This window comes from Geotrypetes seraphini, chromosome 9 (assembly GCF_902459505.1).
Source record: "Geotrypetes seraphini chromosome 9, aGeoSer1.1, whole genome shotgun sequence".
Lineage (NCBI taxonomy): Eukaryota > Metazoa > Chordata > Amphibia > Gymnophiona > Dermophiidae > Geotrypetes > Geotrypetes seraphini.
The window spans coordinates 60,735,168-60,752,458 of NC_047092.1; the positions used below are offsets into that span (position 1 = coordinate 60,735,168).

The 17,291-nt window shown below is 40.9% G+C and overlaps 1 protein-coding gene across 1 annotated transcript in view; it reads left to right on the plus strand.

Annotated features, from left to right (window-relative positions):
* Window positions 1-17,291, plus strand: part of CNTN1 (contactin 1) — a 222,781-nt gene that overhangs the window by 79,919 nt on the left and 125,571 nt on the right. The window contains exon 8 of the mRNA XM_033959145.1: window positions 16,441-16,565. Within this exon, the coding sequence (XP_033815036.1) occupies window positions 16,441-16,565 (125 nt within the window). The remainder of the gene's footprint in view (window positions 1-16,440; window positions 16,566-17,291) is intronic.

Below are 17,291 nucleotides of genomic sequence, written 5' to 3' on the forward strand. Positions count from 1 at the left end.
TCTTCCATGCTTTACCCAAACTCTGCCCATGTACCCACTGGTAAAGCACACACCATCAAACCACGGAAATTTTAATTTATCAGATTTATATCCCACTTATCCATGCATCTAAGGTCATAGAAAAACACACATAACACTCAAATTACAATAGAATACAAAAAATAAAATAAAATGCAGCAATAAATCATCCTAAAACAAACGAGAAACATAAAAAGTAGAATAATCTGTCATGACAAAATCTGCAAGCAAAGTAAGCACAGTTCAAATTACCCACCCTAACACCTTCCAATTAAACAAATACCATAAATAGATTGTAACCTACCCTCTCTAACTGCATTCCATATGTATTTTTCATACAGTTCTTCACTGTCAGTTTAATTTCCATCCTATAAGTTCACATAGAATTTTTCTTTTTTCAACCATCTTTATTTTCTCTTCTTTATTAATTTCCAGGTACTTTAGTTAGATTGTGAGCCTTCGGGACAGTAAGGGAATTTTTTTAAGTACCTTCTTACTTCTCATTTATAATCTTAATGTATATTTTCTTCAAACCGCTTAGAACCTAACGGATGTAGCGGTATATAAGAAATAAATTACATTACATTACATTACATTCATTTGACCAAACAGCATAGTCTAAGAGACTTTAATAATAGGCCTCTTGAAACAATTGCATTTTTTTGTTGTTTTCTAAGCATTAACCTCTTCTTTTACACTGCGATAAGTACCCCATTGCTCATAGGGATATAAAGGGCTTTGGGGCTTTTGTTGCTCGGCTTTGTAAAAGGGGAGATAAATGTGAAGTTAACGCTAGTTGGTTAATGCTTCCACACCCATTCTCTGCTGATCCTATGCCCCAGCAAAAAATACTTTTTTAAAGAAAACGCTATCATGTGTTAATAGGCAAACTAATGTAAAATATTTTGACACATTTTGTGGAAATTCTTTATTCCTATATTAAGCACACATTAGTACATAACAGAATTTAGTAAAAGGGCTCCTCGGTTTGAAGGTTGTCTTTTGACTACAACTGCTCTCTGCTGTTCCACACACACAACACCCACAGCAGGCTCTAGGCACTGCCTAGTCTGCTTAATGGTTGAGCTGACCCTGGGCACTTGAGGTGGAGAGAAACTGGGTAGAATGAACAGATGCTGGAAGCAGTGGAAAGAGGCTGGAAATAGGGAAAAGGACTGGGTGATAGGGAAAACATCTGGGGTGGAGCTGTGAAGAAGAGTAGAAGGCTTATAATAATAATTTATTTCTTATATACCGTCCCACCGGCAGTTCTAGGCGATTCACAACAGAAAAACTGAAACATTTCAGTTAAAAAATACAATTTGAAAAAACACAACTATTATAACTACTACATCCGTTCAATACAGCATCAGATAAAAGGTACATTTAAAATACAGAGCCTAATAAAAACCATCATCTTAAATATCAACATTCTTGTTTATCAAATAGGTGAGTTTTCAATCATTTCCTAAATGTAAGATAAGAATAGGCTATAGGTGAACACAAGAAATAAGGCGAGGAAGTGATCGAAAAGCAGTACAGAGGAAAATGCAATCTGGCAGTATTGAAAATAACTACAGGACAGGGATTTGTTTTCCTCCTTATTTCAGATCACGAAGGGGAAGCGTGGAATAGTTGCCTAGCAATGTGCTAATTAAGTTACATACTTGACATATAAAATGGCTTGATTGCTTTTCTGTACACAAACTGCTACAGTTAAACTGTTATTTTATCTTTGCTTTTCAAGCATAGTTGCAAATCTCAGCTGGAGACTGATTTTTTTTTTCTGCAAAGTAAGTTTTAACCAATGCTACAACGCTAGAGAATAAATGAGGCTTGGAGCAGGGCTGTGAAAAAGGAAGAAGGGAAGATACCTGAGAAGTTCAGAAAGGTTTAAAAAGGCTGGAGGAGGACAGAGAAAGAAGTTAATTGAGCAGGTAACCTGAGAAAGAGATTGTGAGACGATAGTGCAGTTTAGAAGAGGCATAAAATATGAGAAAGGGAAAAGAAGAAACATGGTGGGATGAAAAAGGAGAGGAGAAAATGGAGAAGGGTGAAGGAGTGAAACTAAAAAACAATTAAGAGAAGGCAAACCGTTAGGAAAAAGTTTTGTTCATGTTTGGGTCATTTTTGTGCTTTTTCAAATATTCTCAGATTGCTTTTTTTTTCAGTTTGTTTCATATATTCTTTCCAATATGTTAGAACTTTTTAAAGCATTTTAATGAGGGGAGGAGTGGCATAGAGATTAGAGCAGCACCCTGAGATTGAGAGTTTGATCCCAATTGCTTAACCCTCCATTGTCTCAGGCCTCAGTTACATTGTGAGCCTGCTAGGACGGAGAAGGAAAAAGAATAGTACCTGATAACTATTCAATGTATTGTAAACTACTTTGGGTGAACTTCTTCATGAAAATATAATAATAATAAATTTATTCTTTTATACCGCCATTACCAAAAGTTCTAGGCTGTTTATACTATAAGAAACTGAACAATCAGCGAAGTACATGCATGTCATAAGATAAAACCAGAGTAAAAGATTAAAAAAATAATTACAATCTTAAAAAGACCAGATTAAGTAATAAATTTGTCGAACAGAGCAGCCTTCACTATTTTTTGAAAAGAACAGTAAGACATGGCTTGATGAATACATTCACCAGGCCAACATTGTGGTTTACCTGCCTGAAACGCTAAGGTCCTTTCAAAAAAGGTCTTATATCTGACACCATTTGGCTTAGGATAGATAAATAAGCTGGAGCTTCTTGTAATCCTTGATGGTCTATAAAATTCAAAGTGAGGAGACAAATAAATTGGAGACTCTCCTGTAATCAACTTAAAACAGATACAGGAAAACTTAAATAGTATTCTTGCTTTCAATGCTAGCCAATGCAATCTATATATATAAAATCGGAGGTATGTATGTGTGTATGTGCCGCGATCACGCAAAAACGGCTTGACCGATTTGAACGAAACTTGGTATGCAGATCCCTCACTACCTGGGATGATATGTTCTGGGGGTCTCGCGGCCCACCTGCACACGTGGGCGGAGCTACAAACAGAAAATCAGATTTCACCCATTCATGTCAATGGAAATAATGTAAAAAGCTGCCATTCTCACAGTAATTCAAAAACGGCTTGACCGATTTGAACAAAACTTGGTATGCAGGTCCCTCACTACCTGGGGTGATATGTTCTGGGGGTCTCGCGGCCCACCTGCACACGTTGGCGGAGCTACAAACAGAAAATCAGATTTCACCCATTCATGTCAATGGAAATAATGTAAAAAGCTGCCATTCTCACTGTAATTCAAAAACGGCTTGACCGATTTGAACGAAACTTGGTATGCAGATCCCTCACTACCTGGGGTGATATGTTCTGGGGGTCTCGCAGCCCACCTGCACACATGGGCAGAGCTACAAACAGAAAATCAGATTTCACCCATTCATGTCAATGGAAAAAATGTAAAAAGCTGCCATTCTCACAGTAATTCAAAAACGGCTTGACCGATTTGAACAAAACTTGGTATGCAGGTCCCTCACTACCTGGGGTGATATGTTCTGGGGGTCTCGCGGCCCACCTGCACACGTGGGCGGAGCTACAAACAGATAATCAGATTTCACCCATTCATGTCAATGGGAAATATGTAAAAAGCTGCCATTCTCACAATAATTCAAAAACGGCTTGACCGATTTGAACGAAACTTGGTATGCTACCCTCACTACCTGGGGTGATATGTTCTGGGGGGTCTCGCGGCCCACAACTCTATGTTGCTTGCTCAAGGGTGGGTTCACCCAAGAATTTATATGTTCTTGCTCCAGGAGGTGAAACTAAAATTGTTGTTTATAATCACGTTTTGCGTTAGTTGTATTGTATTCATTTTGTCAAATATTTCACATTATAATTTGAATATTGTACTTTTTATTAAGCTGTAAAAAAATAATTTCATTCACCACTATAAAGTATCTTTATTTGAATCCATTTACAGTGTTATTGCTATAATTAAATACCCGTGCAACGCCGGGGCATCAGCTAGTAAACAATAATATGAGCTAATGTGATCGTTCTTCTTCAGACCAAATAGCAATCAAACCGCAGTATTTTGAATTATTCTCAATCATCTTAAAATCTTTTGGGAAGATCCCAAATAAATGACGTTACAATAATCCAGAATGGGGTAAGATCAATGATTGTACCAGTAATCTAAAAGACACTGGATCAAAATATTTTATAATGGTCCGTAGTTTCTTTTTTTTTTTTTTTTTTATTCTTTATTGATTTTTACTCAATAAAATAAAGTGTCATACAAATGACAGAACAGTATGTATTACATACATTATACTAAAATCCTTACAGGTAACATAAATATTCAATAATTTCAGTTTTTTACATTTAATAATAGCAGAATATATCCTAATATCTAATACAAATGAAGAATAAAGTTTCCCAAATGTCACTATCAATAATATATAGAAATATTTTTGTACCACCAAGTTTGTATGATTAATCCAAGTCAATTGACGGTCAAGCGTAATTCCCAGAATTTTAATGGAATTGGTTATTGGATAGACCTGTCCGTTATGACAAAGTGATGTTTCTGTTATTTTATCATTTGGACTAGCAAAAAAAAATTTGTCTTTTCTGTATTGAGTTTCAGCCTGAAATTAATAGTCCATTGGTCTATCTGAGATAATATGGATGATATCTGATTTATGACTTCCACTGTAAACTTGTTTAAAGGAAACAAAATAGAGATGTCATCAGCATATATGTTGGATAATAATAGGAAGATACACAGTGATATTCTGTGAACAACTCGAGTCGGGGGGACGGAAATCGATGAGGATAAAAACAATCACCTTTGGATTTTAATCTTCACTGTTTTTGATAGAACACAGTCACCATTGAGATTTAACAAGACCAAGTTCAACAACAACAAAAAACCTCTCTATTCAGATAAGTACAAATACAACAGCTGAATAGGTTTAAGATCATTTAGGGAGGGTCGGGGACAGGTGGTTGCAATGATGGTCCCCTTGTTAAACTCATGGTAGTGACTTCACTATTTATTGGGTTAAAGGTCTGAGCACATCACCGTAATAATTTTAGATATATATCTATTAAATGAAAAAGATATAAAGAAATAGCAACTGTGTAATTTAGTAGTCAAATCAGCATATATGTAAAATTTCAAATTTAAAATCTGAAATAGATATCCAAGTGGGGAAATATAGATGTTAAATAGTGTAGGCGACAACGGGGGGCCCTGGGGTACACCACAAGGGTTGTTCCAAGGATGAGAATAGTTTCCATCACTGATCATTTGATAGGATCGTGTTTTCAAGAATCCTTGGAACCATTTCCAGAACTTGCCTGAGATCCCTATGGTGTCTAAACATCCCAACAGGATATCATGATCTACTAGATCAAAGGCACTGCTAAGATCCAGCTGGAGAATCAGCACACAGGTGTTTCTGCTGAATTGGCAGTGAAGATAATCAATCATAGAGGCAAGGACAGTCTCATTACTAAAGCCTTTTCTAAATCCCGACTAATAATCATGAAGAATATTGAACTTATCTAAGTAATTAACTAATTCCAAGTTGGCCAGACCCTCCAAAAGCGTAGTAAATAGAGGTATACTTGCAATTGGCCTATAATTAGATGTAGTAGCAATTGATACTTTTTGGTCTTTAAGGATGGGGGTGAAAAGGCAGTTAATAAAACTTAGGCCCTCTTTTATCAAACTGCGATAGTAGTTTATATTGCGGGGAGCCGCGCTGAATGGCTAGCGCTGCTCCCGACGCTCATTGAGTTCCTTTGAGCGTCGGGAGCAGCGCAGGCCATTCAGCGCAGCTCCCCGTGCTAAAAACAGCTATCAAAGTTTGATAGAAGAGGGCCTAAATAAAAATAATAATTTTAAAAAACAATGTACATTAATTTGCAAGCTATCACACATTACATTGATTTAATGTGCACTAAAAATTGTAAGGTGCATTAAAGGACCAAATGTGCACTAACAAATGCTATGGTGAGGGGAAAAGTGAAGAGACAGATTAAACAAACAAGCACAAAATAAGGAAATGAACAACAACAAAAAAAAGGAAAGGAAAGAAGCAAAATATGTTATAGTGCAGAAAGAATAAGGAGAGAGACATGAAAACTCAATAAAAACCAAGATCCAGCAGAGAGAGAGGAAAATTGATTGTGTAACCCCTGGCCTCCTATGGTACCTTGTGGCTCATGTGCACAGGACACAGGCCAGAAGAACACTATCAAATAAAAAGAGGGTAAATAGGACAAACAGAAACTCCTCCTTTACCAGTACATTTAGGGTTCTGCGACATTGATCCTCAAAACTATAAGCATAGAGGTAACCAGCTGCTTAGAGAAATTCTCTGCCAGTTCACACCAAACTATTAATATTAACCAGAGAAAGACAAGCTGTTTCTCCCTACTCTAAACTGCTTCCTTCTCACTCCAACTGCAGTTTTGTTTCTACACAGTTCTCAGCCTCAAAAAAATAAATAGCCAATAGTAGTTCTCTGCTCTTGGCAGTAGGAGAAGTCTATAAAATGTACACTTTCCCTGTTGCCATGATATTAGAGGATTTTGCTGAATTCCTACAATGTGAAAGATTCAGTGAACAAAGGAATCCCCCTCCTCACTGCACTTTGAAATATTCAGTGAACATCGGGATGCCCTCCTCACAATTGAGGAGTGGCCTAAAGTATCTGGCCAATCGGAAGTTTAGACCACTCCAAGCGCATTCCAGAATGCACTGGGAGAGAGGCCTAAGATTCCAGTTGGCCCAGGTGCCTAAGGCCCCTCCTATGGGAGGGGCCTTAAGCACCTGGGCCAATCACCTTAAGCCTTAAGCACCTGGGCCAATCAGGGCCTTAGGTCCCTCCCCGGTGCATCTCACAATGCACTGGGAAGGGACAGGCCCACCATTCAGTGGAGGTGGACCTGCTGGCCGAAGGGAGGAAACATCCCATTGGCTGGCCAACTTAGAAAAGGTACTGTGGGGTCCGGGTTGGCTTGGGAGGGAGTTGGGGAACATGCCCTTTGAGGAGGGGGAGGTTCCAGCAGGAGGGTCTGGGCATCCCTCCTTCTGATGATCTTTGGGGGGGGGGGGAGTTCTGGCAGGAGGGAGTGGGCATCCCTCCTGCCGGAAAATGTCTTGAGTGGAGGTGGCAGGAGGAATTGGGCACTCCTCCTGCTGTGGACATTCAGGGGTGGGGGTGGGTGGACATTTGGGAGTTCTTGCAGGAGGGACTGGGCATCCCTCCTGTTGGTAGTCTTCATGGGGGGGGGGAGCGGGTTCCCTGCTGTGGCCACTAAAATGATCATGGCAAGGAGATTCCCTTGTCATGATCAGCTCAGCAGCAATGTGATTCTCTTACTGGCACCTGTGACATGGATGCCAGTTAGAGAATTATGGTGTTAAGTGGGCTTAGGTGTCTGTCCATGAGGACAAGATGCGATTCTATATAGGACGTCCAAGTGCAATTCTGAAAAGCCACTTAGGTGGCTTATGAGACTGGGTGTCCTATACAGAATCCGGCTCATGGTACCCAAATTTGTGTGAGACTGAGATGTACACACAATTGGTTAACAAGCACTTAACCATCAATAATCGGGTACCAACTACCAATTATTGATATTAATTGCCATACGGTATGATTTGTATACACATCTGGCTGTGTGCTATTCTATAAGGCAGGGTACCTAGCTCCCATAGTGTATCTTAAAAGGAAGTGTGTGGGCATGGAAGGGGCATGGGTGTGACAAAGGAAGTTAGGTGCTAAGCACGATTCTAGAAAGGGTATGCACTTCTTTAATGACATTGGCACTGAAACAAAAATGAAGACTAACGAAAACAAAAAGAGCAATGTGAAAAGCTGGCTATTACGGCCTCCACTGATAGACCACTCAACTCTCTTTATGCTAGTTCAAATAACATCAATTTAATAATCAAACAGCAATAGCTTACAGGAATAAATCACACAGCATACAGAGTGATAGAGCATACACCAGGCTGGCCAGACTGATGGAGAACTTCCGAAGAGTTCTGAAACTACGGTCCAGAGAGCTTTCTTTTATATGATTCTGACAGCTCTGGCCCGCCCTAGTGCAGGTTACATTTCATATTTTCATTGGTTAAACATATTTATTATCTCATTTATTAATTTATTGATTGGTTAGCATAATGAGTGATACTGTGTGTGTCACACCCTTCCTTATCTAATTCTGTCCTATTTCCCAGTAAATGTCCTGTTAATATACCAAGATCCTCTTTCAAGTGCCTGGGCCTAATGGCTTTTCAGTCCTTTGGTTAGCTCTCTTGCATTCTCACATCTCTTACTTCTTGCGCAGCATCCGTCAGTGTCTTGGTGTGTTTCTCACATCAGCATCCTTTTCCTTATGAAACTTCTATCGTGAGTTTCTCACATCAGCATCCCTTTTCTTGTGAAACTTCTACCAGTTAGACCAAGATCCCCTTTTCACTGGAAATGTTTTTCTCTCCAGCTGTGACCTCTCTTTGACCTTACTCTCAAGAAAGCAGAAATGTCTTTCAGAGCTGACAGTTTTTTAGTCAGTGTGTCCATTTTGCTCTTTCAGCAACCATTTTAGGTTTTTGCTGTTTTGGCCTGCTTCTGCTATACTGGGGCAGGGATCTTCACCTGGGCATTTCTATACAGGACTTCTCCACCCTTCCTCAAATGCTGCAGCAAAACAAACATTGTGAAGGCTGTTTTGCAGTCCTAATTAATTCTGATATTTATCTGGGTACCAGTGCAGAATTTAGATGGTACCAAATAATTTCTGGTGATCATCTTACACTGGATATTCAGCGCTCAATATTCAGGTATAAATTTAAACTCTGCAGCCAGCTTTTGAAGTCAACACTGACTGTGGTGTTTAAATATGGAGGAGCAGAGGGGGAAATATAACTTAAAGCAGTGCAATCATACATCATACCCATAGAAAGTAAAACAAAAATGAAATATATGTTAGGAAAAATATAATATTAGCTGTATAAACCATTTACATTCAAAGGAATACATTATTTTAAAACTACTGGGGTCCTTTTACAAAAGCCACAGTATAAGTGGCCTTAGCACACCCCTTATATAGGTCTTTCCTGCACACTAAGGGGCTCATTTTTTTTTTAAAAGATAGATTTCCAAAAGATAGCATAAACCAGCACTTAGATATCTTACTAGTCAAAACGTCCAAGTGGACATTCTCAAAATAGACTTTCTAGATGTGTTTCTGGTTATTTTGTCTCCAATGTGTCCAAATTTTAAGGGGGCGTGTTTTGGGCTGGCTTAGGACTTGGACACTCGTCAGGCATAATCAAACCTTTAATAAATGGTCCTAGGCTTTTTTTTTAGATGTTTGGAGTCAGACCTATTTTAGAAGCATATAAATTCTAAAAAGGTGACCAGATGACCATTGGAAGGATTAAGGTATGAACCCCCTTACTCCCCTAGTGGTCACCGACCCCCCTCCCACCATCCAAAGATTTTTTTTTTTTTTTTAAAGTACATTCTAGCCTGTATTAGGAGGGGATGTTGAAAAGTTCTCAGCCCAAGCAGCTTCAGATGTTAATACATTTCTGCCCAGAGAGCAGAGGGGCACTCTAAGGGTTACTGCACTGAATTTCACATTAAAAGTTCCAGGTACAGATATCACCATATCTTAATTATATTGTATGGTGAACCCTCCAAAACTTACTGTAGCTACATTAAGATGACATCTGCATGCATAAGGGCTATTGTTGTGGTGTATAGGTGGGTACAGTAGGTTTTGGAGGGCTCACCATACAATCTAAACAGTTTTTAGTGATATGTTTGTCTGGGACTTTGAAATGTGGCAGTCACTGCAGTTACCCCTAGAGTGCCCTTCTGCTGTATTCAGCTCTCTCTGAACAGTTTGCTAAGAATTATGGCTGCTTTGAGGTCTGAAAAACTTTATTTTTTGGTTTTTCATGTGGACATATTTATATTCAAGAATCACCATAAAAAATAGACATACTAAGGACCAAAGCGTCTACATAGGTCATTAAAAAAAAAAAAGCTAGACGTCTTGCTGTTTTGAGAATGGACATTTTCTCTACTGGATTTCTGGATGTCTTTCCCAAATGTCCAAACTCAGAATTAGACGTCCTATTGAAAATGCCACGCAATGTCTACTTGTGCCATGTCCGGAAAATGGCACGTTTTCCCATTTTACGATTTCTTTATTTAATTTGTTTTCTATCCTGCTTTCCCCAAAGAGATCAGAATGGGTTACATAATATACAGTTAACGGGTTATGATTTGCACTGGATTTGCCATAATTACAATACAATACTTGCAATACAAGTTTCATTAATGGCCATGCACTAATTTTGCCACTAATGTGCAGCCATTATAAAAATTTACCATGTGAGCCCCTACCACCACCTATTTTGAGGGCAGTGAAGGCCCCCATGCTTCCCCTATGCTAATTAACTAGAGTATAGCAATATGCCATATGTGCTAACTAATTAACCTACCCACTCTCCACCCCCTAACATGCCCCTTCCACAAAAATACAAAATATTTTATAGCATGCGGTGTACATGAGCAAAATGACAAATTTGCCTTGGAATATCAGTGCCTGACCTGCGGTAAGCCTTTTTAATGTGTGGTATGCGTGCACTAGCATTTACCACATTTTAGTAAAAGGACCCCATTGTGTTAAAGGAACATGAGATTGTTTTTCATTTGAATCACAATATTTTTTTTTCATTTTGCTGTGCTACTCTTGATTTATTAAAATATGTTTTCCTCATGCAACCTGCCCAAGAAGACCATAAATAAAACACTAATTATGAAAATTTCAAGTGCAGTTTTGCTTTGATTACTGAAGCTTGAAAAGGAGATGGTTTTGGGCTGTGTGTGCTCCTTTACAAGTTTTATGTTAATTTTATGAATGTAAATCTGCAAACTGATGACCACCCATTTGTACGTTCAGTATTTGTAAATAAATATATGTAATTGTTAACATAGCCCTCTAGTTCTTTCCATCCTCAGGCTACTTTTATGCTAAAGTATTTGTCTGCTATGTTGAAATTTTTTCAAGTCAGTCAAAAACCTAAGCCAGACTCATAAAATCATTTCTTTTGATTAAATATGAATAAATAAGTAGTCAATTGTCCAATAACATTTCAATGCAACTTTATTTGTCTTGGATGTACTCATAGTCAAAAATCATTTTGATAAATTAGTATATAATGACCTCAGCGGTTACACTCAAACTGTCTTTTTCATGAATAGTTTGAGTAAATGTAACAAGTTTCCTCATTGGTCATAGCGGTTTTTAGCGCAGGGACCTGCGCTGAATGCCCCACGCTGCTCTTGAAGCTCATAGGCTCCCTGCGCTAAAAAACGCTATTGCGGTTTAGTAAAAGGGGGCCATAGTGCAAAATATAGACAGCATATATAAATTCTCAAAACGGACACATTTTGATCACTAAATTGAAAATAAAATCATTTTCCTACCTATGGTAATTTCATCAGTCTCTGGTTGCACTTCATTCTTCTGACTGTGCATCCAATATTTCTTCCCTTTTTTCAGCCTCCTGTATGCTTCCTCTCCTCCAGACCTCATTCCCTCCCCAAACTTTTTCTTTGTTTCACCCTGCCCCCTTCTTTCTTTTTCTCTCTCTCCATACCCCCTTTCATTCTGTATGTCTGTCTGTCTCTCTCTCTCCGTGCCCCATTTTTCTTTGTTTCACCCAGCCCTCTTTCTTTTTTATTTTACTGGCTCCCTGACACCCCCCTTTCTTTCTTTCTCCTTGCCCTCCCCTATGCCACCACCATTGGGGAAATGCTGCCACCGCCACTGGAGAATAGGCTGCCACTGCCGCTATCGGGAACAGGCCGGCGCCGAGTTCGCCCTGCTTCTCTTCCCCACGGGGCCAACCAACTCTCGCCACTCGACGTCAATTCTAACATCGGAGAGGACGTTCTGGGCCAGCCAGGCAGCGATTGGCTGGCCCAGAACGTCCTTTCCGACGTCAGAATTGACGTCAGGTGGCGAGAGTTGGTCGGCCCCACAGGGAAAAGCAGGGAGAACTTGGCACCGGCCTGTTCCCAATTGCGGCGGTGGCACTCAAGTGGCTAAAGAGACGCAGTTTGCCAGCCTAGGGAGAACACTGGAGGGTGGCCAGCTGTGCACCCCCTTGGGGCGTAAACCCGTGGCAGACCGCCCCCACCCCCACCTTGGTATGCCACTGTCTGTACCTCACTCCCTCCCTATGACCAAAAATTCTCCTTTCTTCTATTCCCCGTGTACACAACCATCTCTTTCCCTCCCTTCCTCTCTCCCAGGTCCTTGCCTTCTGTGTCCAAAAACACATTCCCTCCCCCACCTCAGCATCTCTTTCCCTCCCTTCCTCTCTCCCAAGTCCATGCCTTCTGTGTCCAAAAACCCATTCCCTCCCCCACCTCAGCATCTCTTTCCCTCCCTTCCTCTCTCCCAAGTTCATGCCTTGTGTCCAAAATGCACTCCCTCCCCCTTTTGTGTTCCCTGTTTGCCTCCCAGCCCATCTTAGCAACTTTCTCAGCAAAATGTAGCTCGAGCCGCGTAGGCTTGTCTTCTATTTCCTGCCTGTCCCGCCGCGCACACATAGCCGACCAGAAGTCTTCCCTGACTTCAGCGCTGACGTCGGAGGGTGGGCTTTGCTTAAGCCCTCCCTCCGACGTCAGCGCTGACATCGGGGAAGACTTCCAATCGGCTGTGTGAGCGGCAGGGCAGTCGGAGTAGAAGACGTGCCTCGTGGTTTGAGTTATATTTAACCCCGCAGGTCCCCCATCGTCCCCGTTCAGCTCTCTCTCCTTTGCACCCCCTTGGGGCATGCACCCGGGGCGCATCGCACCCCCTAGGTACGCTACTGGCCCGGGCCCACTGTCAGCTCCGGGCCCCTGAATGCAGGACTGGTAGTACTGCCCTGATGGCGGCCCTGGCTGGAACATTCAGAGCATGACAAACCAATGTGACTGCCTTCTGACATATGTCTCCATCCCAAGGCAGAAAAGACTTGTTTCACGATCAAGCTATACCGCAGAGACAGAGTGGGTTAAAAAGGTGGGGGCATTGCCCTGTACATCAAAGAGGGAATAGAGTCTGCCGGAGAGAACACGCCAGAAACAAAGAATAAGTTAGAATCTCTATGGGTCAAAATTCCGGGAACAAATGGAACAGAAATGAAGATCGGCATCTACTACCGACCCCCAGGGCAGTCTGAAGAAATTGATGAAGAAATGACGGCTGAGATTAAACACAACTGCAAGGGAGGAAATGCAGTTATCTTGGGTGACTTCAATTACCCAGGGATAGACTGGAACCTAGGCACCTCCGGCTGCAGTAGGGAGACCAAGTTCCTGGATGTAGTGGGTGATTGCTTCCTGGAACAACTTGTCGAGGAAAACACTAGAGGCAATGCGATTCTGGACTTAATTCTAAATGGACCAAGAGAATCGGCACAAGATGTAGAAGTAGAAGGGATGCTGGGAAGCAGTGATCACAATATAATCTGCTTCAACCTGGACACAGGGGTGAAACAACGATCCAGAACGACAGCCACTGCGCTGAGATTCCGAAAAGGGAATTACAAAGGGATGAGACTCATGGTGGGAAAGAAGATTAAGAAGAGGATAGGTGCTGTAAAAACGCTAGAGCAAGCGTGGTCCCTTTTTAAAGACACAGTCACCGAGGTGCAAAATCTATATATACCGTGTATCAACAAGGGATCCAAGAGGAAAAAGAACAAGGAACTGGGGTGGCTCACTGTAGCAGTGAAAGAAGCGATCAGAGACAAGAAGATTTCTTTTAAAGTATGGAAAAGGTCAAAAATGGATGAAAACTGGAAAAAGCACAAGCAACATCAATGCAGGTGCCATAAGATGGTAAGAGGTGCCAAAAGGGACTACGAGGAAAAAATTGCTAAAGAGGTGAAAAACATCAAGCCGTTCTTTCAATATATTAAGGGGAAACGAGCCGTGAAAGAAGCGGTGGGGCCGTTGGACGACCATGGAATAAAAGAAGTGCTAAAAGAGGACAAAGCCATCGCCGACAAACTGAACAAGCTTTTTGCATCTGTATTTACAGAAGAGGATATACGCAACATACCGGAAGCTGACAGGCTATACCTAGGAAATGAAGACGGGAAACTAACTGGGTTGACAGTTGGTCTAGAAGAGGTATGCAGGCAGATTGACAGGCTTACAAATGGCAAATCCCCTGGACCAGATGGCATATATCGGAGGGTAATCAAGAAACTGAAAAGGGTTATAGCTGAACTGCTTCAACTAATAACCAATCTGTTGATCAAATCGGGAAGGATTCCGGCAGACTGGAAAGTGGCAAATGTTACGCCGATCTTCAAGAAATGCTTGAGGGGAGATCCGGGAAACTACAGGTGGGTGAGTCTGACCTCGGTACCGGGAAAGATGGTAGAGGCACTGATAAAGGACCGCATCGTTGACCACCTTGACGGACACAATCTGATGAGGACAAGCCAGCACGGCTTCAGCAAAGAAAAATTTTGCTTGACAAACTTGCTGCACTTCTTTGAGGGAGTTAACAGGCAGATAGACAAAGGTGACCTGGTCGACATTGTATATCTGGATTTTCAGAAGGCGTTTGGCAAGGTCCCGCATGAACGACCACTTCAAAAAATTGCAAGCCATGGGATTGAGGGTGAAATACTCACATGGATCAAAAACTGGTTGGCGGATAGAAAACAGAGAGTGGGGGTAAATGGACAATACTCGGACTGGAAAAGCCACAGAGTTTGGTTCTTGTGCCTGTACTCTTCAACATATTTATAAACGACCTGGAAATTGGAATGACGAGTGAGGTGATTACATTTGCAGATGATACGAAGTTATTCAGAGAAGTGAAGATGCAGGAGGATTGCGAAGACCTGCAACAGGACATAAACACTCTCGAGAAATTGGCCATGACATGGCAAATGAAGTTTAATGTGGATAAGTGTAAGGTGATGCATGTCGGTAACAAAAATCTTGTACACGAATACAGGATGTCTGGTGCAGTACTCGAAGAGACCCCCCAGGAAAGAGACTTGGAGTACTAGTCAACAAGTCGATGAAGCCGTCAGCGCAATGACAAAAATGTTATGAGGCTTGAGCCAGAAGACGTATGAGGAGAAACTGGAATCCCTGAATATGTATACCCCCTAGAGGAAAGGAGGGACAGTGGAGATATGATTCAGACGTTCAAATACTTGAAGGGTATTAACGTAGAACAAAATCTTTTCCAGAGTAAGGAAATGGTAAAACCAGAGAACATAATTTGAGGTTGAGGGGTGGTAGATTCAAAAGCAATGTTAGGAAATTCTACTTTACGGAGAGAGTGGTGGATGTCTGGAATGTGCTCCCGAGAGAGGTGGTGGAGGGAAAAATGGTGACGGAGTTCAAAGAAGCGTGGGATGAACACAGAGGATCTAGAATCAGAAAATAATAGTAAATATTGAACTAAGGCCAGTACTGGGCAGACTTGCATGGTCTGTGTCTGCCTGTATATGGCCGTTTGGGAGAGGATGGGCTGGGGAGGGCTTCAATGGCTGGGAGGGTGTAGATGGGCTGGAGTCGGTTTTGACAGAGATTTCAGCAGTTGGAACCCAAGCACAGTACCAGTTAGAGCTTTGGATTCTTGCACAGAAACAGCTAAGAAGGAAAAATTAAAAAAAATTTAAATTGCATCAAGTTGGGCAGACTGGATGGACCATTCAGGTCTTTATCTGCCATCATCTACTATGTAATAAATATTTACCCACCTTTATTGAATCAGCCCATATTCCATTAAATCAGTTAAGTTGCTTCAGATTAACTTCATTTAGCTCTGATCTAGTTCTGAATGCAGTTTCCTAATTTACATATTCATGTGTATGTAATATACCCATAATGAAGTTAGCTTACTAGTGTTGCAGCATTCCCATATCTAGAGCATATTATCAGTGGATGGTTCTATTTTATAAATAGTGTACATTTTGTACTTTATAAAATACAAGGAGGTGCTGAAAAGGACTCAACCCAACCAACTTCCTAAATTCTGAGCATTATTTTTCCGCCATAGCTGAAAAGAATATTATCTTATTTCGTTAAGTACCAATCTGCAGAAATGAAATTCTGTTATGGCATAGTTTTAGATCACTGACTGAACCATATATACATCATTCTCTTCTTGATTGGGCTGAGAACTTTCCAGCACCCCCTCATATGTTGTCTGCCTAACAAGGCCACTCTTTTTGATCCCATATAATTTTATGTTATACAGATTTCTTGATATTTTCGATTCAAGGTTTGCTATGCAGCTGAAAGTGTTAGAAGTAATTCATAATACCTGTTTCTCTTTGTTTTGATTTTCTCAGCATTACCAGAGTGGGTGACACACATCACTGACACAGAGAAAGATATAGGAAGTGATCTATCCTGGCCTTGTGCTGCTACAGGCAAGCCGATTCCTAGAATCAACTGGCTTAAGAATGGATTAGCGGTATGTAGCTCCCTCTTCCTCCACCTGCTCCAAAAGAGGGAGAAGTTTAGGGTTCTTTTGCCTGGGCAGGAAAGCTAAACTTTAGAACCTTTCAGGAAGCTGATGCCACATGTTACTCCAAAGAATTGCTCCAATGACAATAAGCATCTTCAAGGGTCATGAATTTGATATATCATCATTCTGTGGTACAACCAAAGCAGTTTACTTATTTTATGTAAGTACTTGCTCTGTCCCTGCAATCTATTTTTGTATCTGGTGTAATGGAGGGTTAGGTGACTTGCCCTGAGTCACAAGTAGATGCTTTAGGAATTGAATCCAGTTCTCTGGGTTTCCCAGTTCCCCATTAAAATACTCCTCCATGCCACTCATGTATTACATATTTATCTGGAGATTAATCCAAATATTCCATTAGTATTCTAGGGATATTTCACTAACCTTAGCCCCTTCTAAAGGATTCACCTGGCAGACACAGAAGTGTATGGGTAGCTTGGCCAAATAATTTTGGATTTCAAGATTTTGGGGTGCTACTGGAGAATGTCTGCTCCTACTGCTCTTCCCAACTAGTTCTAGAATTGATCATCTTTTAACACTTGCTTCCAGAATAGCTCCTTATTAGTTGCTTTGAAATAATGGTATATTATTGAATGAGAGAACTTTTTTTTCTTTAGAAAGAATATAGGAAGTACAACAGTGATCATTTTTGCATATAATAATCAATTTCTTTTT